The 24,764-nt window shown below is 41.6% G+C and overlaps 1 protein-coding gene across 1 annotated transcript in view; it reads right to left on the bottom strand.

Annotated features, from left to right (window-relative positions):
- Nucleotides 1-24,764, bottom strand: part of LOC137431901 (uncharacterized) — a 351,683-nt gene that overhangs the window by 16,041 nt on the left and 310,878 nt on the right. The window contains exons 29-32 of the mRNA XM_068123735.2: nt 21,173-21,208; nt 20,023-20,059; nt 12,885-13,442; nt 6,215-6,423 (exon numbers count right to left, since the gene is read on the bottom strand). Coding sequence (XP_067979836.2) covers nt 6,215-6,423; nt 12,885-13,442; nt 20,023-20,059; nt 21,173-21,208 — 840 coding nt within the window. The remainder of the gene's footprint in view (nt 1-6,214; nt 6,424-12,884; nt 13,443-20,022; nt 20,060-21,172; nt 21,209-24,764) is intronic.

Consider the following 24,764-nt stretch of genomic DNA (forward strand, 5'->3'; position numbering starts at 1 on the left):
ACGTATAAAATACACACGTATAAAATACACACGTATAAAATACACACGTATAAAATACACACGTATAAAATACACACGTATAAAATACACACGTATAAAATACACACGTATAAAATACACACGTATAAAATACACACGTATAAAATACACACGTATAAAATGCACACGTATAAAATACACACTGTTAAAATAGCTGCAATAATAAGTACCACGTTCCAAGATAAAAATTTCCTTGAAATATAAAACTAGGGAAAGAAAAGGTAAATCTGTTATGAATCTCACTTGGAGAATATGTGTTAAGAGATTAATCTTACTTAGAACACATTCTTGGTATTTAAAAGTCTAACTATATAAGGCATTGCACTCTTTCTGTAACGTTCGGTCCTGCACCTAATTTCTCGAAGCTTATCGCTGTGACATAATTGTCTAAGTTTCGATTGTTTGTTTGGTAACCAGTCTGGGAATCTACTATACAAAGAAGATGCAAAGTTACTACAAAGCAGTTCACGACGTTCGTGCAGTGAATTCAGCTGGCAGGTACTCAAAGCATTGTGGTAGGAATCATAATCGCCAGCAAAACTAATTCTCAATGCTCTTCTTTGTATCGATTCAATCAATGCATGCTGTTGTTGTGTCAATGAGGAATGCCATACGGGACAGCAATGTTCTAACATAGGTCTGATGTAAGAAATGTACACAGTGATGAGATCCTCTATCGGAATATGGAACTTCCTCAAAGATCGAAGCATATTCCACTTTCTCGATGCTTTCAAAACTATGAGGTTTACATGATCTGCCCACTTGAGATCATCGCTGACAACAACTCCCAACAGCCTGACCTGCTGACTTTCCTCCAGTCTAACGTTGTTAAGTTGGATTAGCAGTGGTGGCAGCTGGCGGTGAATAAACGACACTCGCATTATCTGGCACTTAACCGGATTGAGCTTCATCTTGGAATCTGTACACCACTGTTCAAATTCTGAAAGGGTTTTGATAGGGTAGATGGAGAGTCCATTTGACGCGACTCTGCCAGTTAAGTCGTCCACATATTTCCACCTCTTAATATCAGCTAACTGAAGAGCGTCATTGATGAGGGCCAAGAAGATGAGTGGGCCCAGTCGCGTTCCTTGTGGGACTCCACCAGTTGTTGAGAGAGGCTTAGAAAGTTCTCCCTTATAACGAACTTGCTGGATGCGGTTTGCGAGGAAGCTGCAGACCCACTGAATTAAGGAAGGTCTTGCTCCCATCACGTACAGTTTGTTGATGGCTACCGTGTGATCCACTGAGTCAAAAGCCTTCGAAAAGTCAGTCAAAACAATAGTCGAAATTGTACCAGGTCTGTCAACTCTACCATACAGGAAATCCATCAGTTGTATGAGATAGTGGGTGGAGGACATACCGGCACAGTTCCCAAACTGTTGAGGGTCGATGTTAGCAGAAATGTCGGACATGAGCGATCGATACACGAATAGCTCCGCAAGCTTCGCGAAATGATCAGTTAATGCAATCGGTCTCAGTTTGTCCAGTGTCGGTGGTGATTGTTTAGGTAGAGGAACAACTATTGATTTCTTCCATTGACTGGGAACAACACCTTGTTTATATGAGGCATTGATAATGCCACAGAGAGGAATGCTCAATTCCAAGGCAAACTCTCGTATAAGTCTAGGAGAGATGCCATCTGGCCCACAACTCTCCCCCCCCCTTTGGTCTTTAATAGTTCTTTACAGACGATCGTAGGTTGCACCATGGGAACACTATTTGGTGGAAAAGGAAAAAAAGCTGGAATATTGTCCTTGTGTAATGGGGATGTACTTCTCATAATTGAAACAAAGTAAGAATTAATGGCGTTGGAATTGCTAAGGAGTCGCTGCTCGGAATGCCTGGCAAGTTGATAATCAGCTCCTGTTGTGTGTTGGACGTCATGAGTTTAATGCAACGATACCATGAGCTTGGGTTGTCACACTTCCATCGTTGAACTCGATTACCATAGAAGTCTTGCTTTGCCTCGTTGATTTTCCGTTGAACCTTATTTCGGAGGATTTTCCAGCTGGGGGATCCTCTATGGAATCCTGCTTGACGTTTATGAATCAGCACTTTCACTTCCGATGTTATCCAAGGTGTATCTGCCACATGGAGTCTCATGATCTTAGACGGGAAGTGCATGTTAATTGCAGAATTCAACTCGGTATAGAATTGGGTGCACTTGTCTTCAACGTCACATTTGCTAATAACATCTGTCCAGTCATGATGTGTTATCCATTCACCAAAAGCACGGATGTCTGATTTACGCATTGGGCGGATAACTTTGCGCTTCGTATCATTATTGGAAGAGAAATGTTGTTTCGGGTACCACATTACCCCGCTGTGATCGCTTTGCCCGATTGGAGCAGCAAGTTGAACAGAACTGTAGAGGTTTTTCATATTTGTCACAATTTTGTCCAGTACTACATTATTTCTTGTCGACTGGTCTACAACCTGCTTAACATTGTGGCCGATAAGAAGTGCAGTCAGATCGAGGTGATTGACATCTCCCATTATAATAATACCGGCACCTGGATGGCGAGAGAGGACGTCATCAACTGCGAACGTAAGGTATTGAACAAACGAGATGGCGTTGTCGTTGTTTGGAGGCGAGTAGACAGAGGCAACAAATATGGAGGATACCACTCTTGGTAGTCTGTTCGGACGTAATTGAGCCCAAACAATCTCATGATCTTCAGGCACTGCAATGTCAATAGAAGAAGCATTCATGATAGATTTGACATATAGGGCAATACCACCTCCACGACGATTATTTATATTCTTTGTCAGCAACGAGTAGTTTGGTATGCTATGTACGGTTTCTGGAACAATGGTCTTTAACCAGGTCTCACTGACAGCCACTATGTCCAGATCGTAATCTTGTACAATGCAGCAAAATTCGTCAAACTTGTTGTTCAGTGACCTATCATTCACCATGTACGGCAGCATGACTTGAGTTGGACGAGATATCAACCTTATACATTGGAAAATGTGTCCCTATTTTCTTTATCTTCTGGGACGTTTCATTTTGACGGTGCAGCCTTGTGAGCATGCTAAAGTCTGAAGCCTTGGCCTAGTTTCGGGTGTGCTTATATCCTTATTCGACATCCTACAGATGTAAATGAACTTCCGTTTTATTCTTCGTGCGTTGCACATCACGTGCAGAGAATTTCACCTTTCGGCGCCTTGTATTTATTGTTATATATAAAAAAACGTTTCTGTACACCGCCCTTTTCAAAACGTTACAAAAACGTTTCTGTACACCGCCCTTTTCAAAACGTTACAAAAACGTTTCTGTGCACCGCCCTTTTCAAAACGTTACAAAAACGTTTCTGTACACCACCCTTTTCAAAACGTTACAAAAACGTTTCTGTACACCGCCCTTTTCAAAACGTTACAAAAACGTTTCTGTACACCGCCCTTTTCAAAACGTTACAAAAACGTTTCTGTACACCGCCCTTTTCAAAACGTTACAAAAACGTTTCTGTACACCGCCCTTTTCAAAACGTTACAAAAACGTTTCTGTACACCGCCCTTTTCAAAACGTTACAAAAACGTTTCTGTACACCGCCCTTTTCAAAACGTTACAAAAACGTTTCTGTACACCGCCCTTTTCAAGACGTTACAAAAACGTTTCTGTACACCGCCCTAGAGGCTCAGTTTGCAAGTCACCATCTACAATTCCAATAGAAGAGATTCAATTATACTTCTTTGGGGTATTTTAGGTCTTCGGGTTCCTTTGGTCTTTTTGGGTCCTTGGGTTTTTTGGGGGGTCCTCTGGGTCTTTGGGTCCTCTGGGTCTTTAGGGTCCTCTGGGCATCTTGGAGGGTCTTTTGGGTCCTCAGTGTATTTAGGTGTCCTCTGGATCGCTTGGGTCTTTTGACCGTAGTGAATACACAGACATGAAGATTGGCCTTTAAACGCCACTGGAATTGTCCTTAGGAAGGGGACAGACAAATGTACAAACATAAACCGTGTTTTATATCGGTAGATTTTTCCATATAGATGGTGTTATAATGGGAGATGCGTTGCCAGGGAAAAAATTTTTTGTCGCCCTAACTTAATTAACCTTTTCTTAATTACATATAAGGACAAAACTTAAACAAATCAACACAGAACACAATTAAAATAAGGTATGTCCGAAAATAGACAATTTAATGTTGCAGGTTGAGAGAGGAGGGACTGCAGGGAGGACGAGGCAGGTACGACCGTGGCTCGGTCGGCGGAGCGTTTGAGCTCAGCAACGTGTCGGAACAAACTCCCTCACATCCGGTACCCAAATGGTGGATGGGATGCTCACCATGCCGGATGTGAGCTGCTGTGCCATGCAGACACAAATCGTCCCGAACCCAATCTGTATTTGATGGACGATCAATAACTAAAGCTGTTTGTGATCAAGGCAACTCAAATCACTCAAATCCCAAGAGACCAAGTGACTTCATGCGCGTATTTCATATTTAAACGGGAAGTGAGAACAAAGGACCGTTTATTCACAAAGATATGCACCCCAGGTATCGGATGAACCAAATCGACTATTGTCCTATAATGTGTTAACGATGCAAATAGACTCGACTTAAATCAGCGACTTATGCAGCAGGAAGAAGATAATTGGTTTAGTTGGCGTCGTTCATTGGTGTAATTAGGCTACATATGGTCAGTTGAGAGTTGCAATTCCATGGGGGTTTAACATATGTTGAGGGAGATTGGAAGTTGGACAGGCAACCGTGATGGGGCATGGGCATTGGGGGGGGGGGGGGGGGGGAGGCTGAGTACTTGGGGTCTGGGATGGGGGAGGTGGTGGAGGACTTAGGTTTGAGATGGGGAGGAGGGGGAGTTGGAGAAATTGGGTTTTGGGATGGGGGCGGGGGGGGGGGGGAGGTTGAGGTTGAGGACTTGGGGTCTGGGATGGGGGGTGGGAGGAGGAGGTAGAGGACTTAGGCTTTGAGATGAGGGAGAGGGGGAGGTGGAGGACTTGGGTTTTGGTATGGGGGTGGGGGGGCAGGTTGAGGACTTGGGGTCTCTTCGACTCTGAAGCAGATATTCCTCAAGGATTTGCCTGTATTTGGCTCTCTTTATTGTTCTCTCTATCCTTACAAGTCTCTCAGTCCCTGCCGCTGGAGATCATCCACATAGCATGATGCTGCCACCACCATGCTTCACATTAGGGATGGTGTTAGATGGGTGATGAGCTGTGCTCGGTTTCCGCAAGATGCAGCACTTTGCATTCAGGCGAAATAGTTCAATCTTCATCTCATCAGACAACATAATCTTTTGCCTCATGCGCTTTGAGTCTTTCATGTGCCTTTTTCTCAGGAGTGGCTTCCGTCTGGCCACTCTCCCATCAAGCCTAGATGTGTGAAGTGCTGCAGAGACTGGTGTTCTTCCAGAAGGTTCTCCAATCTCAGCCAAGGAAATCTGTAGTTCAGTCAGAGTGGTCCTTGTGTTCTTGGTCACCTCCATGATCAAGGCCGTTCTTGCCCGGTTGCTCAGTTTGGTTTCTCAGTTTGGTCGGACGGCCAGCTCTCAGAAGAGTCTGGGTAGTTCCATATTCTTTCCATTACCTCATGATGGACCTCATAGTGCTCTTGGGAACTTTCAGCACTCTAGAAATTGTTTTATAGCCTTCCCGATATATGCCTCCTCACAATATTCTATCTCAGAGTTCTCCGGACAGTTGCGTGGACTTCCTGTTGGAGTTTCTGCTCTGACATGCACTGTCAACTGTGGGACATTATATGTATAGAAAGGTGTGTGTCTTTCTAAATCATGTCCAATCATTTTAATTGGCCACAGGTGGACTCCAATGAAGTTGTAGAGACATCTCAAGGATGACCAAAGGAAACTGGATGCACCTGAGCTCAATTTGGAGTATCATAGCAAAGGGGTTGAATACTTATTTACTCAAGCCATTTCAGCTATTTTGTTATTTTATTTTGCAATTTTATTATTTTGTAAAAAATTCCGAAAAAAATAATTCCACTTTGACATTATAGGGAATTATGTGAAGATGAGTGACAAATTTTTTTTTCAATTACCGGTAAATCCATTTTAAATTCAGGCTGTAACACAACAAAATGTGAAAAAGTCAAGGGGTTAAATACTTTCTGAAGGCACTGTAATATAACTCTATTTCTTGTTAACAGTTCTCCGCTTCGTGTTCTGTATAAAACATTGTGTGGTGAGGAGGTGTCACCTGCTGATGGTCCAGCACTGGAGATCCGACAGCCTCGCCTCGACCTTCACCGTGACTTTTCAAACGGCGATCATGCAGTTCTTGATTGATGTGGGTGCTTGCCAAGGTGTTGATGCCATCAATGGAATAAAAGTCAGTTTTCAGGAGCATCCTTTCTAAAGCTCTGTGATCATCCTCACATAATTGGCTCACTAGTTTTGACTCCAACACTGAAAAACAACAGCAACAAAAATCAAATTGTTTATAAAAAAGAAAATTGGTTTATCACAAAAACAAGAAGAAGAAGCTATAAAATGTCACAGCCCCCCGTCGTTTCAGCAATTCTCTGTACGGAGATAAAGGCCGTCAGTCAGCCATATTTGGTCGGATGACAAAACAAAATCTTCTGCACATGTATACTCTCTTGTATTGTTTTTGTTTCAAGTTTGAACAAGATCGGTAAATGCATGTCGAGAAATGGTTAAGGACATGTGTAAGTAACAAAATGGATGCCAGTCGGCCATGTTGGATGTGATCTCGAAAATAAATGTAGTGCATATGTAAGCGATCATTCATTATCTTTGTGCAAAGTTTGAACAAGATCAGTAAATACATGTCTGAGAGATGGTTAAGCACATGTGTAAGTAACAAAATGGCTGCCAGTCGGCCATCTTGGATCTGATCTCGAAAGAAAATGACGTGCAGATGTAAGCGATCATTCATTATCTTTGTGCAAAGTTTGAACAAGATCAGTAAATGCATGTCGAGAAATGGTTGAGGACATTTTCAACATCGGGTTTTTTTACAACTAAAATGGCCACCAGTCGGCCATCTTTGATTGCATGGCAAAACAAAAGGATATGCATATGTACGTATAACATCATGTATTGTCTTTGTGCCGAGTTTGAATAAAATCGGCCCATACATCTCCGAGATATGGTTGCAGATGCACGCACACACGAACGGGCAGACGGACGGACGAGACCCATCCATAAGCCCCTGTTTCAGACCAAGTCTTGCAATCTTTATAAAAAAAACTCTCTTCCTCACTCGCCCTGCACTGCCCTCTCTCCACCTCACCCCCAGGAATACCTTTGGCTGCGGCTTCCCCTTCGCTCCCACCTTTTGTTCATATGTGTGTTGTACCGTCCACCAAACAGTGATGACTCCATCTACATCTCGCTGTCTGATAATATGGACCAACTTCTATGTACCCATCCCAACTCTCTCTTCCTCATATGTGGTGATTTCAATTGTCACCATGCCAGTTGGCTGGGTGTGGGTACCTCTCTCACCAGCCATGGCTCTTCAGCAAAGGACTTCTGTGACTCACTGGGACTGACACAATCTGTCAATTTCCCGACCCAGATCTCAGTCAACGGAGCATCTTCTCTTCTGGTATTGGTTATGACTAACTTCCCTGAAAATGTCTGCTGCTCTTTTTCTGCTCCAATCGGCTCATCTGATCATGTGCTTGTTAAAGTGGACATCTCTCTGACCATTCTCAGAGAGCCTCCTCAGCATCAACGAGTCTGGCATTTCACTCAGGCCAACTGGCATGGTCTTCAAGCAGCCATCAATCATTTGGACTGGTCTCCCATCTCTACTGCCTCTGACATCAACTCATCCTGGGAATTCTTCCAAAGTAAATTGCTCTCTCTCATGCACAGATTTATCCCATCTTGTCTTCAGTTGTCATACCCTTCCTCCCGTCCATGGTACATGGATTCTTGTGGTGAGGCTATTGCCCAGAAACAACTTGCTTTCGTCTCCTGTAAAGCAAATCCAACGGAAGGAAATCTCATTTCCTTTCACAAAGCCCGAAACAAGTGTGTGTCCACCCTCAGGAGAGCCAGGAAACAATATCTCTCCGTTCTCAGGACAGAACTCTCTTATCTGTCTCCCTCTTCCAAATCCTGGTGGCATCTGGTCAAATCTGTTTCTGTTGATTGTTCCCCCTCCATCCCCTCCCTCACCTCAAACGGCCACACGGCTGACTCCGCACGTCAAAAAGCTGAATGCCTCAACTCTGTGTTTGCCTCTAAATCTTGTTTCCCAAACCCATCCCTCTCTGTACCCACCGTACCCAGTCATACCCAGCTGCTCCTGGACTCTGTGTCCTTTCCTCCTGACAAGGTGGAAAAGTTTCTGTAAACCCTCGACTCTGATTCTGCAACTGGACCTGACGGCATCAGCCCACGGGTCCTAAAATCCTGTTCCCCCGCTCTTTCACTCCCTCTCTCTGTTCTCTTCTCCCTCTCTTTTGCTCAAGGTCATCTGCCATCTGCTTGGAAATCTGCCAACATCACCGCTTTGCACAAAAAAAGGTGCAAAAACAGATCCCAGCAACTACAGACCAATCAGCCTTCTCCCAATTATCAGCAAAGTCATGGAATCCATCATTGCTTCAGATATGAAATCTTTCCTCTTCTCCAATGGCTTGATCTCTGATCATCAATTTGGTTTCAGACCTGGTCACTCTACTCTGGACATGCTGCTTCTGCTTTCTCAACCATGGATGGAGGTCCTCAATGCCAAACAGGAAATTAGAGCTGTCTCCCTTGACATATCACGTGCCTTCGATACGGTCTGGCACCCCGCTCTGCTCACCAAACTCTCCTCTTTTGGTATCCATGGAAATCTCCACACATGGCTGGCGGACTTCCTCTCTAGTCGTAGTCAACATGTGGCCCTGAATGGGTTTCCCTCATCTCCTCTTCCTGTTCAGGCTGGAGTTCCCCAAGGCAGTGTTCTGGGCCCTGTGCTTTTTCTGGTCTTCATCAATGATCTCTCTGACTCTCTTGAAAATCCTCTCTATCTCTTTGCTGATGACTCTACTCTCTGTCGCTCCATTCTTCATCCCTCAGATCGGCAGTCTGCAGCCTCCTCACTCTCTGCAGACCTGGACAAAATCACAGTCTGGGCAAACAAGTGGAACATGTCTTTCAATCCTGACAAATCTCACACTCTTACGATGTCACTCAGAAAAGACCGACTGGACAACCCTCCCATCCACTTTCTGAATAATCCTCTCCAAGAAGTTCTGTCACTCAAGCTTTTGGGTCTCACTATCTGCCATGATCTTTCTTGGGAAAACCACATTTCAAATCTGGCCTCCAAAGCCAGTCTCTGACTGGGCATCCTCTGTCGTGCGAAGTCCTTCCTTGGCACACCTGAGCTCCTCACCACATACAAGGCTTTCATCCGCAGCTCAATGGAATACTGCTCTCCCCTCTGGGCTGGTGCTCCTGCCTCACACCAAGCTCGTATTCACGCTGTTGAAACCAAAGCATTCAGAATCATTGGAATCTCCCGCGATGAAGCTAACTCCAAGGGCCTCTCACTCACTCACCGCAGGCAGGTTGGTGGTCTTTCCGTCTTCTACCGACTCCTCCCTGGCCTTGCCCCCCCAGCTCTCTCTGGGCTCTGTCCCGCAAATATTCCTACAGGTCGCACAAGATCTGCCTGCAACCCTCTCATGGTTAAACTGCCAAAATCAAGACTCTCTGCTCACCTTCACTCCTTCATCCCTCTTTTCTCCCGCCTCTGGAACAAACTCCCTCACTCTCTTCAATCCCACTCCACGCTCCAGGTCTTTAAAACAGCTGTTCACCACCATCTCTTTTCTTCCCCCATCCAAAACCTTGATCTTTTCTACCCCCGCTAATTTCACCCCAATTCCACTTTTTTGAAATACCAGCTTCTGTCCTGGAAGTCCTTGGTATCCTTGTGTTTTATACTTCTCCCACCCCCCCCCCCCCCTTCCCACGCCTCCTCCCCCCAAGCCCTCTCCCTCCCACACATCTCCCTGCTCTCAAATGTTGTGTGCTCTCAAGTGTTTGTGTGCTTCCCCTTCTCTCCCCATGTTGTCTTCCGCTCCCTCTTGTCATATATTTTGTTTGTCTGGTTGATTTGTTTGTGAAGTAAATGTCAGCTCTTTCACGAGCCTCGATTCAGTATACAACAAACAAAAAAAAAAAAAGAAAAAGAAAAAGTCCAATGGGGGCTAATAATGAGCTCATGAGAAGTAATCCCACTGGTCCATCCCACGTCCAGGCAAGATTGAGTTAAGTGCACTGAAGTTATCTCTCAAGGTAGGTACACCTTTTGTGGCAGTTTTCCACACAATGTTTGAGGCTGATAAATGGAACCTGAAATCTGAAACCCTTTCCCTCAGAACCTGTATCATATTGAAGAGTCAAGTTTACTTCTCATTCGCTCATATGATGTATCATTTGTTTGTAAGTGACAATATATCATATTATTGGAGTTTTACAAATCTCTAGACATAAATAAATGTTTTCTTAACATTTCTAACAAACTAAAATTGACGAGTGAGAGACCTTTCCTCCATCTTACTATAATTCACCAAATGTCCGTCCGTCCGTTCGAAGGTACCGCAAAACGGCTCAACCGATCGCAACGAAATTTTGGGTGGGTAATCCTAGGACTCCCTGGATTAAAATAGGCTATATTGTTTTTCAAAGTTTTCCAATTTTCCAGTTTTTCCAAACACGATGGAATAATATTTACCGATATGAACAGTGATGAGGCCTTTGTTGAAATTCTACAAATACTGTTTATTCTACGTACCAGGAGAGAGCAGATCGACTCCTGACGAACTCTTCCTGTATAAACGTGCGGCTCTGAAGTAACACGGCAGCGTGTGCAAAGCGACTGAGAAACAGGTGTAGCGGCCGCTTCCGTTTTGCAGAATTCAAAATCTTTTTTCAAAATGGGCGCCATGTACTGTTTAGATTTTGATGATTTGCGTGTGATCTGATTTAACGGATGTTTAAATGAATCGTTTAAAATAAAATAAAAACCTTCAATTTCTGATATTTTGCCTTTTCATTTGGGCCTCCCAATTGAAGCCCCGCCCATGGGGCGGGTACCGTTGCTATTATTTAATAATGAGTGAGAGAAATCACTGGAACTCAATTTATCTTCAGACTTTTCACACTTTACAATGGATCACGGTGTATTTTAATTTAAGGAACCCTCCTGTCCAATGTCACACTTTCCTTGTTGTCAGAAACAATTCCTCACAATGTCCGGTAAAGACTGCAAAAAAGGTAAAATGATGTTTGCATGTAATTTTAGGCCATCTCATGTGGATTCTCGAAGAGATTAACTTACAAAATGGGTCCTGATGTCTGTCCATCCGTCCTTAAACCTTTTGCTATTATTGCTAAACACCGTGCTTACCACTACTCTCGCCAAGCACCGGGACACAGTGACTATGGCAATTGTATTTTGGAACTTTAACAGTTTACTTCCTGTAGAATTTTTTGAACATCATGTTGTGGACTATATATAAAAAATAACCACCTTTAGAGGCCATTTTTCCCCGCAAAGCGGGGGTTGGCCTTTTTCGGGGACCGTGGTTGTTGTTGTTTTTTGGTCCCCTTTTTGAAGCAATGTTTTACGGCCGGATGCCCTTCCTGACGGCAACCCTTTTTGCAGCCTTTACCGACAACAAGCAGGGAATTACCAGTGAACTGGTCCTCAATTAGCCGACCTCGGAAGGATGACAGGCTGAGTCAACCCCCCTGGCGTTAATTCAGCGATCGACCGGGATTCGAACCCAGGATCCTGGGATCCTAAGCCGGCACCCTAGCCGCTAGCCCAACACCAGGGTGTTGGTTTTAATAAGGCCATGACCTTACTGTATACCAATGCTCATCCTCGTCTGGAAATGTGACCATTACAACTATTGTGGAGATGGGTTGGAATGTTTTATATCACATCCCGACAGTCCAGACTTGTTATCCTCGCCTGAGGAGAGGGTATTGCATGACAGTCCGTTTGTTTGTCTGTGTTTGTTTGTTTGTCTGTTTGTTTGTCTATTTGTCCGCACAGAATAAATACGATTTTCTCTGCAACTGTTGGTCCAATTGACAGGAAATTTTCACCATAGGTGCAGCTCCACCTGTAGAATTTTTTTAATGATAATTATGTCATAGGTCACGTGGTTTGGCCGCCATCTTGGAAAAACCGAAAACCTTTGCACCTCTATATCTCCGAAAGCGCTGAATAGAAAAAAATGAGACATGGCTCATTGTAAATAACTCTCCATGGGGAATAAAATATGTTAATGATGATGTCATAGTTGGCTTCATTATGATGTCATAATTCGACAAGTACAAAACTTCATCCGTTCAAGATGAAATTTCTTGAGCATCATCTAGGAACAAATTAGTGGAGAAAAAAATGATGACGTCATCGGTCACGTGGTTCGGCCACCATATTTATTTTAACACAAAAGCCTTAAAAATCACTGAAAATACATCCTGGTGAGGGTTTGCAATCTCTGATTGCTCTTTCTTATTCCCTTATAATGTTATTGTCCTTGAACCACTCAAAGAACATCTTTGTGGCATTAAGTTTATGAAAGATGAAGACGTCAAAGCACTTGTCATGAAACGGTTGTGAACCCATGTCAATGATGTCTACACAGATGGTATAAAGGGACAACCACATTTATAGAACGGATGCGATGTTACATGAGGGGAATACCTTACGATGTACTGGTAGGTGATGTTTCATCAACTCTGTTGAGTTTTTTGATTTCCCAGATTAACATGTCCAGGTGTCCAGGTTAAAGTTGAAGTTTCCCTTTAAAAAGCATGATGTAAAAAAACCCCCAAAAAACAGTTAGTTGAACAAGTGAATGATTGAGCAAGCGTACCTGGAAGTGTATTGAAATCATCAATAAGCAACACGTGCTCATCGTTGGGGTCGGTCGCGATCAAGTTCAACTCGGCAAGGAAAGCACCATGCGCAGGGTCGCTCATGTTGGCGATGCCAATGGCAAACATCTCGATGCTGGCAGCGTGCGCCTCACGCACCGCCATGTCCAGCTTTATCGGTTCACGCTTGTCCGTTTGCCCATCGGTAATGACGATGGCAACGCGCTTCACACTCGGCCGTGCGCCTCGGAAACCTTCCTGCACCGCTTTGCGGATAGCAGTCCCCGTGTAAGTTCCCTCTCCTAGGTATGGCATGCGGTTTATCGCTTGCCCGATCTCGTGTTGTGTTCTGTAACGGTTGAGGTCAAACTCCAGGCGCACCTCAAGGCTGTAGAGCACCAGTCCGATGCGTGTCGCATTGTCGCCCACCGTGACCTTATCCACCAAGGCTTTAACAAAGTCCTTGATGATGAGGAAGTTATCAGGCCCCACACTTTCTGAGCTGTCGATCACAAACACTAATTCCATTGGTCGTTCCTTACACTTCCTTCCACACCCTAGAAGGAGGGAAGAGGGGAAAATGAACACGTGTGAGTGTGACTCACGTGGTATGGCAGCCATTTTGAATTTAACTCAAGTAATTAAAAAAGTATTTCTCAGAAACCACTGATTGGAAAAAATTGAAACTTGGCACATTGTCGAGTACTCCTAATGCCACCCCCGCCTTGAATTGTCATATAATAAACGTCGTCTGTAAAAAACAAACAATTACCCCTGTCAAATAAGTTGTGAATTTACATGTGACAGACTTTCAAACAACAATCATAACCAAGTTTTCAGTAATCTGTTATATTTTGGGGATTGCAATGTCTTGAAGTTGTGTTTGTACAAACTTTTAAAATGTGCACAGAGTGACCATTGTCCTTCACCCAAGGGATAAAATGAAAGCTTTACTGTTGACAACAATTCCAGTTGCGATTTTCAACACTTCTGAACACCTATCGCAACCTTTTCAATGAACAATCGACTCCACAGTACTTCAATTTTCGGCTTCACTGTTGATGACCAAGACTGGTTGTGAATATCTTCAAATACCTGATTGCTGAGTCCATGTGCTTAGAGATTCAAAGAAGATGAGAGATGTAGATTAGGAAATGGGACGAAAGAGTAAGGGAAAAGCTGGATGATGGATGGGTAAAACAAATAGGGAGAAAGAACAGGTTGGATGGATATTCACATGAATCTTCACAATTTTAGCCAAGAAAGTCAAAAAAGCCCAAATCAAAAAGGAGATGGGTACGTCAGGTTAGATTTTTTTTTTTTGGGTGGAAGGACGAGGTGAAGGGGTGGGGGAGGGGTGGGGGGGGAATGGTTAGTTCGAGAATAATGGTAATTAACAAAAAAAATTGTGATGGAAGAATGGAGGTAGAAGCCCTTGAAGCCCTCATATTCCTGAAAGGTGGCCCGATCAGCACCACAATAACAAAACTAGAAAGCATCTGTTGAAACCAAAGCTTTCAGAATCATTGGAATCTCCCGCGATGAAGCTGATTCCGAGGGCCTTTCACTCTCTCACCGCAGGCAGGTTGGTGGTCTTTCTGTCTTCTACCGACTCCTCTCCGGCCTTGCTCCCCCAGCTCTCTCTGGGCTCTGTCCCCCAAATATTCCTCCAGGTTGCACAAGATCTGCCTGCAACCCTCTTATGGTTAAACTGCCAAAATGAAGACTCTCTGCTCACCTTCACTCTTTCATTCCCCTTTTCTCCCGCCTCTGGAACAAACTCCCCCACTCCCTTCAATCCCACTCCTCCCTCCAGGTCTTTAAAACAGCTGTTCACCACCATCTCTCATCTTCCCCCATCCAAAACCTTGATCTTTTCTTTCCCCTTTAATACACTCCAAATCCACCTCTTTCAATCTCCGACTTCATTCCTGAAATCCCTAGTAGTGTCAATTTGTTTTATACCGTGTACCCCTTCCCTCTCCCCCACCCCCCCTGCCCCGCCAGCCCTCTCCCTCCCACAGATCTCCCGATGTTCCCTGTTCTCTGCTGTTGTACTCGTGTGCTTCCCTCTCTCTCCCCATCTTGTCTCCCGCTCCCTTTCTTGTTTTGTGTCCGTTTATGTTTTTTGTGTTTTATGTGCTAATGTGTGTCTAATGTGCTAGCTCTTACACGAGCCTCGATCTTGTATGCAAAAGGGACATGTGAGGATAAACAATAATTATGACCGTATATTTTTCTTGATGTTTACAAAAGAAACGAAATTATCATTCATCGACGGTCAAATACGACTCGCAAACTGAACCTGGGACATTGATCACACCGTTATGCATTTGCACCACAATTTAGACATCTTAGTACATGTTATGTAGGAGTGTGCAACACATCACCAATGTGCAGGCCTTGAATTTTTCATGTAATAAACGTCGTTTGTAAAAAAAACAATTACCCCTGACACATTTTACCATGTGAGTGGGCGCTAATTTCGACCTTCCTTCCCCTTACTTTGTCGTTTAAACTACAGTGCCCTCTATAAGCATTTGAACAGTGAAGTCAAATTTGTTATTTCTGCTGTATACTCAAGAAACTTAGATTTGAGATGAAGAGATGAATACGAGTGAAGATTGCAGAAGGTCAGTTTTTATTTCTTGGTATTTCTATTGATTTATATTTTATCATTGTGGAACAATAACACTGTTATGTGAAGTACCACTATTTCAGGTAAGCATAAGTATTGGAACAAATGACTGACATGTGTTTCCTGTTGCGTTGATTGTTCATACATAAAAGCTGTGAATGTCTAGTCTTGGTTTTAGCCTTTGCTTTTGTCTTTGGAGTCTGTCGATATACGCCAACAGGAAGACCAGAGAACTGTCTATGAAAGAAAACCAAGCAATTTGGAAGCTGAAGAAAACCAAATAATTCAATTTGAACCATCGCTCAAAAATTGGGATTAACAAATACGTACAACAATTTGAAATATCTTGAAAAAGAAAAAGAAAACCACGAGGTTACTTATCAATAAACAACGGCCAGGTCAGTCAAGGAAAACAACTGCAGTTATGACAGAAAAAAAAATCATCAGATCTGTGAAGAAAAACCATAAAACAACTGTCAGTGCCATCACCAACAACCTCCAGACTGCAGGAGTGAAAGTATCACAATCTATCGTTCGTAGAAGACTTCGACAGCAGAATTACAAAGGCTACACCGCAAGATGTAAACATCTCATCAGCACCAAAAATAGACAGGCCAGATTAGAATTTGCCAAGAACTACAGAGGTGTGCCGGTGGAGTTCTGGAACAAAGTTTTATGGACAGATGAGACCAAGATAAACTTTTACCAAAGCAATAGAAAAGTGAAAGTGTGGAGAAAGGAAGGAACTGCAGATGATCCAAAGCAAACTACCTCATCTGTGAAGCATGGTGGAGGTAGTGTCATGACTTGGGCATGCATGGCTGCCTCTGGAACTGGCTCACTCATCTTTATTGATGATGTAACTATTGATGGCAGCAGCAGAAACATTTTGTCTGTCTTAGTGTCTTTGTACAAAAAAATGCCTCCAAACTCATTTGGCGGCACTTCACCATGCAATGCAGAAGCACAATGACCCAAAACACACTGCCAACGCAACCAAGGAGTTCATCAGGGGAACATGTGGAAGGTTTTAGACTGGCCAGGTCAATCTCCTGATTTAAATCCAATAGAGCATACATTTCACTTGCTGAAGAAGAGACCAAGGTCAGAAACCTCCAAAACAAACAACAACTGAAAATGGCTGCAAGAAACATTTGGCAAAGCGTCTCAAAGGAAGATACCAATAATTTGGTGATGTCGTTAGGTCACAGGCTCAATGTAGTTATTACATGCAGGGGATATACAACAAATACTATTATACTACTTTAATTTACTTTAAGTTAATCTGTTCCAATACTCATGCTTACCTACAATGGGGAAACTGAACATAAAAAGTGCAATGTCCACAATGGTCAAACATATTTTCATAGAAATACGAAGAAATAAAAGATGGCCTTCTGTAGTCTTGCCTCATATTCAACTTTTGATTGCAAATCCAAATTTATTGAGTATAAAGGAATAATTACAAATTTAACTTCACTGTTCATATACTTATGGTGGGCAGTGTACAGTCATGGCCAAAAATATTGGCACCCTTGCACTTTTTTCAAACAACTCACAATTTTCTCTAAAAATAAGGTTGAAATTGACAAAAGTATTTGGTTTCCACAATTCTTTATTTCACTGTTAATATTACAGAACCTTTGTTTTTAATTCAGAACTTAATGTATCCTTTTAAATCAGAAAATAAAAAGAAATGGCATTGACAAAATTATTGACACCCCAAACTTAATATTTGGTAGCACGGCCTTTGGACAAAATAACTGTTCAAGCGCTTCGTATAGCCACGAATGAGCTTCCTGCACCTCTCTGCTGGCAGTTTGGCCCACTCTTCTTGTGTAAACTGCTCCAGTTCTCCCAGATTTGACGGGTGCCTTCTCCAAACTGCTGTTTTCAGATATCCCCACAGGTATTCAATGGGATTTCGATCAGCACTCATTGCTGGCCACTTCAGAACAGTCCAGCGTTTTGTCTTGAATCATTCCTGGGTGCTTTTTGAAGTGTGTTTGAGGTCATTATTCTCCTGCAAGACCCATGACCTTCGACTGAGACCCAGCTTTCTGACACTGGGTTGAACATTCTGCTCCAAAATGCCTTGGTAATCTCCTGATTTCATGATGCCATGCACACATTCAAGGTGTGTGCCAAAGGCAGCACAGGAACCCCAAAACATCACTGAATCTCCTCCATGTTTGACTGTAGGGAAGGCGTTCTTTTCTTTGAAGGCTTCATTTTGTTTTCTGTAAACATAGAGATGATGTGCTTTAATGGAAAAGCTCTAATTTGCTCTCATCTGTCCACAGGACATTCTCCCACAAGGATTTTGGCTTGTTCAGGTGTGTTTTGGCCAACTCCAGTCAGACTTTCTCAGCAGTGGGGTCCTCCTGGGTCTCCTACCATAGAACCCCCTTTCATTGAGTTGGCGACGGATGGTGCGAGTTGAAACTGTCATACCTTGTGTCTGAAGGTCAGCTTGAATCTGTTTGGCAGTTGATTGAGGTGTTTTCTCCACCATTCAAACAATCCTTCTCTGCAATCTTCGATCAAGTTTTCTCTTGCGGCCACGTCCAGAGAGGTTGGCTACAGTGCCATGGGTCTTAAACTTCCTGATAACATTGTGTATGGTGGAACATCAAGGTCTCTGGAGATGGACTTGTACCCTTGAGATTGACCATTCTTGGCTACAATCTTGTGTCTGACCTCCTCAGACAATTGTCTGGTTTTCTTTCTTTTCTTCATGCTCATTGCGGTACACACAGTGACACAAAACAGCAGAATGACTCCTTTTCTCTATTCAAACTGGTTGAATGAGTGATTTTTATATTGCAGGCACCTGCAACTAACCACAGGTGAGTTTATTTCCAAAGTAAAGAAGAATCACCTGCTTGAAATCTAATTATTCTAGCAACTTGTAAAACGTGACAATAATATTGTCCGGGACATTTTAGGATTTGTGAGTGGAATAAGCTAAGATTTAAAAAATTTCCGCTTTTTTGTTTTGTTCCACTGCAAACCAAAGAAATACAAATGTGGATACAAAAATATTTTTAATTTCAACAATTTTCTGGAAGAAATGGTGCATTGTTTGAAAAAAGTGTAAGGGTGCCAATATTTTTGGCCACGACTGTATATGATCTTCAGTGTCTAATTGTAGAATTGTTACAAAATTTAATCAGCACTTCCGTAAATAGGCATCCAGGTGTGATGCAATATTTCTGCTTTGTATGACTAAAGCATTTTCAGGTTATTGTATAAACAGGGAGATCTCACAATCTCGCCTTGGAAAGACCATTTGGTCAATACACCCATCTACGTCCTCAACAATCCTCGTGAAAAAGTTGTCACTCAAACTTTTGGACCTCACTATCAGCCATGACCTTTCTTGGGCAAATCACATTTCTAAATTGTCTCCAACTGACTGGGCATCCGCCATCATGCCAAGTCTTTCTTCGACATATCTGAATTTTTATCTGCTTACAAGGCCTTCGTCTGCAGCTTGATTGAGAACTGCTCTCCTCTCTGGGCTACAAACCCTGCTTCACATGTTGCTCAGCTTGTCACCGTGGAAACAAAGATCATCAAAATCATTGAATTTCTTCTGTGCTGAAGCTTAGTCCATGGGCCTATCACGTTCACATTGGAGACAGGTCGGTGGTTTCTCTGTCTTCTACCGCCTCCTTTCAGGACGTGCACACTCTGCCCTTTCCGTGCGTGTCCCCCTCCACCCCTCTCCCCACCCATTATTTCCACAGGGCACACATTGTTTACAAGTAACCCCCTATTGGTGAAACTCCCAAAATCCAGAATCACCTACTCACCTCCACTCATTCATTCCATTTTTTTCTCCACCTGTTGAACCAACTTCTTCAGACTCTTCAATGTCATTCCTCCCTCTTGGGCTTCAAGACAGCTGTTCACCATCATCTCAGGTCATCCCCAATTCACAACCATGAACTTTTCTACCTTCATTAACCCCGATACAAGCCCTCCTTTTTGGGTTAACAGTTTCCCCTTCCATTTCTATGATTGAGACTTTGCGGTTGTATCCATCTTCTTGTTCTTCACCAATCATAAGCACCACATTCAAAGCACCACACCTCACAGAGTATCCTCCCCTTGCACTCTTCCTCACGTCTCTTATCCCTCAAAGTCCTCCTCTATTTTGTCCCTCATTGTTGCTGTTGCCATGTTCCCACGCCACCTCTTTCTGCTGTTCGTTTCATTCTGCGACGTTGTGTTCCGCTCTGCGGTGTGGCTCAGGCTCGTCCATGAGTCTCGACTCCGTCTTCATGAAAAGGCCAAAACCACACATGAGAAACACAGTAATCATTCCCAATCCCATTTAATAATTTTTACTCACAAATGGACAAAGATAAAAGTATAAGTAACAGAGTGAGACTTGAAATTGCAGAAATCTCATGAAAGATTAAAAACCAAAAAATAATTCTTCACGAGCGGCACAAAGAGGAGCAGAGCGTTATAATTTTTCAAATACTCACCACAAATTTCTTTTATGAGTTTAATCACATCTTCCCTCTGAATTAAATAAAAAGACAAATTCCAAATTACACAGGACAATATGGAGGATCAGTCTATCCGTTTATAGAATCACAAAAGGTAATCTGAAGATGCTTTTAACAAACTTGCTCAAGTTATTTGGATAATTTAAATCTTGTATCAAACATAAATTCAACGCGATACAATCTGCACTGTGTGAAAACTGAAAATGGGAAACTATGGATCTGTGGATCAGATGCACTTGATCCACTTTGTGAAGGAGAACCTCATAATCCGGCTCCAGTGGAGAGAAAAGAACATTCGATTTTTATTATCCCGTGAGCAGCGGGAGATGGGATTTTGCAATAACTTCTGTGTGTGTGTGTGTGTGTGTGTGTGTGTGTGTGTGTGTCAGTGTGTGTGTGTGTGTGTCTGTCTGTGTGTGTGTGTGTGTGTGTGTCTCTGTGTGTGTGTGTGTGTGTGTGTGTGTGTGTGTGTGTGTCTGTGTGTGTGTGTGTGTCTGTGTGAGTGTGTGTGTGCGTGTGTGTGTCTGCGTGTGTGTGTCTGTGTGTGTGTGTGTGTGTCAGTGTGTGTGTGTCTGTCTGTGTGTGTGTGTGTGTCTGTGTCTGTGTGTGTGTGTGTGTGTGTGTGTGTGTGTGTGTGTGTGTGTGTGTGTGTGTGTGTGTGTGTCGTGTATCTGTTCGGGTCATAACTTTTTTACCATTTGAGTTTTGGCATCAAATTTTCAACAAAGCTTTATTATGAAAATATGGAGAAGGCAAATTAATAATTTGGTCAAAAGGTCAAAGGTCAGCATCGCATAAAATCGTCAATTTTCATCCGATTGACCTGAGATTTTAAGAATTCGCATATTGGGTGACAGAATTGGTTCACTAATCAAAAGCTAGAAGCTGATTATTTTTTTTATCTGAAGCTCAAAGGTCAAGGCTGCATAAAATCATCAATTTTAATTTTGAATTTTTAAAAACTGTTTTCGTTATTTTGAGAAAACGGAAGAAGAAGAAGACGTTTCATTGCAATGGACTCGGACGGGCTTTGCATTTTCAGATGTTCTAGTTACTATTGTGTGAGTACAACCAGTGGCAGATTAAACAGAATAAACAAAAACTGCGCAATAAAAATAGAACATACCGTAAGTCCTGGGTCACCCTTTCCTCCAGTTTTGCCCTGCAATTCAATGTATTAGTTTAATACACAAAAAGAATACATTATTGAAGTAAAGCTTTCACAAATGATCATACTATGATGAAAAATAAGGAAGGTGCCATATTTCTGTGTTATCCTTGGGTATTTAAATTTTATAAGTGGAAATGGAGTCTGGAAGGTCGGTGGTTCCAACCTTCACCAAGTCATACCACAGACTTTAAAAAGATACATGCTGCTTGACAGTCATTATTTAAAAACGATAGAGCATGGACAAACAACCACATGTTTTTTTTTGTTTTTTTTGTATACAGGATCGAGGCTCGTGAGAGAGCTAACATTTACCACACAAAAAAAATCAAACAAACAAACAAAGTATATAATAAGGGGAGCGGTAGAAAAGATGGGGGGAGAAGGGGAAGCACAATGATGACAATCATGGTGCACGCTTAATGGGCCAAATGGCCTCCTCCTGCATTGAAGTTCCTTGTAAGAGAAGAAGAATAAAAATCAACAATTTCTCTGTTATGCTGACAACAAGCGAAGTTCTTGTCAGGTAAAAAGAGAGGAACAGTATAAAAAGGCCATGATACTTCAATTTTAAAAACAATTCTCTGATGTTATTTCACATTTAGAAGTGACTGAATAAAGGAAGAAAAAAAAACGACATTACACAATTGTTCATCAGTCCATATTTCTGGACTGCAGAAAAAGGCTTGGATGTTTGGAAAATGTTTCTGAAAGAACAATGATGTTTATTGAAACTATTAATAAGTCTCCAATTTCCTTCCTTTCCCTTCCCACCTTCAATCACCCCTGATTCCTTCATTATATTTTACATGAATGTTCCTGTTTTCACCTCAGTAGTTAATAAGTGTGGTGAGGTGACGTGCTATGGCATGTGGGAATCACAATGTGGGAATCACATGGATACAAACACTGGACGACACAAAACCAATAATTCCCAGCTACATAAAACCAGTAATTCACAGCTACATAAAACCTATAATTCACAGCTACATAAAACCAATAATTCACAGCTACATAAAACCAATAATTCCCAGCTACATAAATCCTATAATTCACAGCTACATAAAACCAATAATTCACAGCTACATAAAACCAATAATTCACAGCTACATAAAACCAATAATTCCCAGCTACATAAAACCAATAATTCACAGCTACATAAAACCAATAATTCCCAGCTACATAAAACCAATAATTCACAGCTACATAAAACCTATAATTCCCAGCTACATAAAACCAATAATTCCCAGCTACATAAAACCAATAATTCCCAGCTACATAAAACCAATAATTCACAGCTACATAAAACCAATAATTCCCAGCTACATAAAACCAATAATTCCCAGCTACATAAAACCAATAATTCACAGCTACATAAAACCAATAATTCCCAGCTACATAAAACCTATAATTCCCAGCTACATAAAACCAATAATTCCCAGCTACATAAAACCTATAATTCCCAGCTACATAAAACCAATAATTCCCAGCTACATAAAACGAATAATTCCCAGCTACATAAAACCAGTAATTCACAGTTACATAAAACCTATAATTCCCAGCTACATAAAACCTATAATTCCCAGCTACATAAAACCAATAATTCACAGCTACATAAAACCAATAATTCACAGCTACATAAAACCAGTAATTCACAGCTACATAAAACCTATAATTCCCAGCGACATAAAACCAATAATTCCCAGCTATATAAAACCTAAAATTCACAGCTACATAAAACCAGTACTTCCCAGCTACATAAAACCAGTAATTCACAGCTACATAAAACCTATAATTCCCAGCTACATAAAACCTATAATTCCCAGCTACATAAAACCAATAATTCACAGCTACATAAAAGCAATAATTCACAGCTACATAAAACCAATAATTCCCAGCTACATAAAACCAGTAATTCACAGCTACATAAAACCTATAATTCCCAGCTACATAAAACCAGTAATTCACAGCTACATAAAACCAGTAATTCACAGCTACATAAAACCAGTAATTCACAGCTACATAAAACCAATAATTCCCAGCTACATAAAACCTATAATTCCCAGCTACATAAAACCAGTAATTCCCAGCTACATAAAACCAATAATTCCCAGCTACATAAAACCTATAATTCCCAGCTACATAAAACCAATAATTCCCAGCTACATAAAACCTATAATTCCCAGCTACATAAAACCAGTAATTCCCAGCTACATAAAACCAATAATTCCCAGCTACATAAAACCAGTAATTCACAGCTACATAAAACCTATAATTCCCAGCTACATAAAACCAATAATTCCCAGCTACATAAAACCAATAATTCACAGCTACATAAAACCTATAATTCACAGCTACATAAAACCTATAATTCTCAGCTACATAAAACCTATAATTCACAGCTACATAAAACCTATAATTCACAGCTACATAAAACCTATAATTCACAGCTACATAAAACCTATAATTCACAGCTACATAAAACCTATAATTCCCAGCTACATAAAACCAGTAATTCCCAGCTACATAAAACCTATAATTCACAGCTACATAAAACCTATAATTCACAGCTACATAAAACCTATAATTCACAGCTACATAAAACCTATAATTCCCAGCTACATAAAACCAATAATTCCCAGCTACATAAAACCTATAATTCACAGCTACATAAAACCTATAATTCACAGCTACATAAAACCTATAATTCACAGCTACATAAAACCTATAATTCACAGCTACATAAAACCTATAATTCACAGCTACATAAAACCTATAATTCCCAGCTACATAAAACCAGTAATTCCCAGCTACATAAAACCTATAATTCACAGCTACATAAAACCTATAATTCACAGCTACATAAAACCAGTAATTCACAGCTACATAAAACCAATAATTCCCAGCTACATAAAACCTATAATTCCCAGCTACATAAAACCAGTAATCCCCAGCTACATAAAACCAATAATTCCCAGCTACATAAAACCTATAATTCCCAGCTACATAAAACCAGTAATTCCCAGCTACATAAAACCAGTAATTCACAGCTACATAAAACCTATAATTCCCAGCTACATAAAACCTATAATTCCCAGCTACATAAAACCAATAATTCACAGCTACATAAAACCAATAATTCACAGCTACATAAAACCAATAATTCCCAGCTACATAAAACCAGTAATTCACAGCTACATAAAACCTATAATTCCCAGCTACATAAAACCAGTAATTCCCAGCTACATAAAACCAATAATTCCCAGCTACATAAAACCTATAATTCCCAGCTACATAAAACAAGTAATTCCCAGCTACATAAAACCAGTAATTCCCAGCTACATAAAACCTATAATTCACAGCTACATAAAACCTATAATTCCCAGCTACATAAAACCAGTAATTCACAGCGACATAAAACCTATAATTCCCAGCTACATAAAACCTATAATTCCCAGCTACATAAAACCAATAATTCACAGCTACATAAAACCTATAATTCACAGCTACATAAAACCAATAATTCCCAGCGACATAAAACCAATAATTC

The sequence above is a fragment of the Myxine glutinosa genome, chromosome 7 (genome assembly GCF_964187855.1).
Source record: "Myxine glutinosa chromosome 7, kmMyxGlut1.1, whole genome shotgun sequence".
Lineage (NCBI taxonomy): Eukaryota > Metazoa > Chordata > Myxini > Myxiniformes > Myxinidae > Myxine > Myxine glutinosa.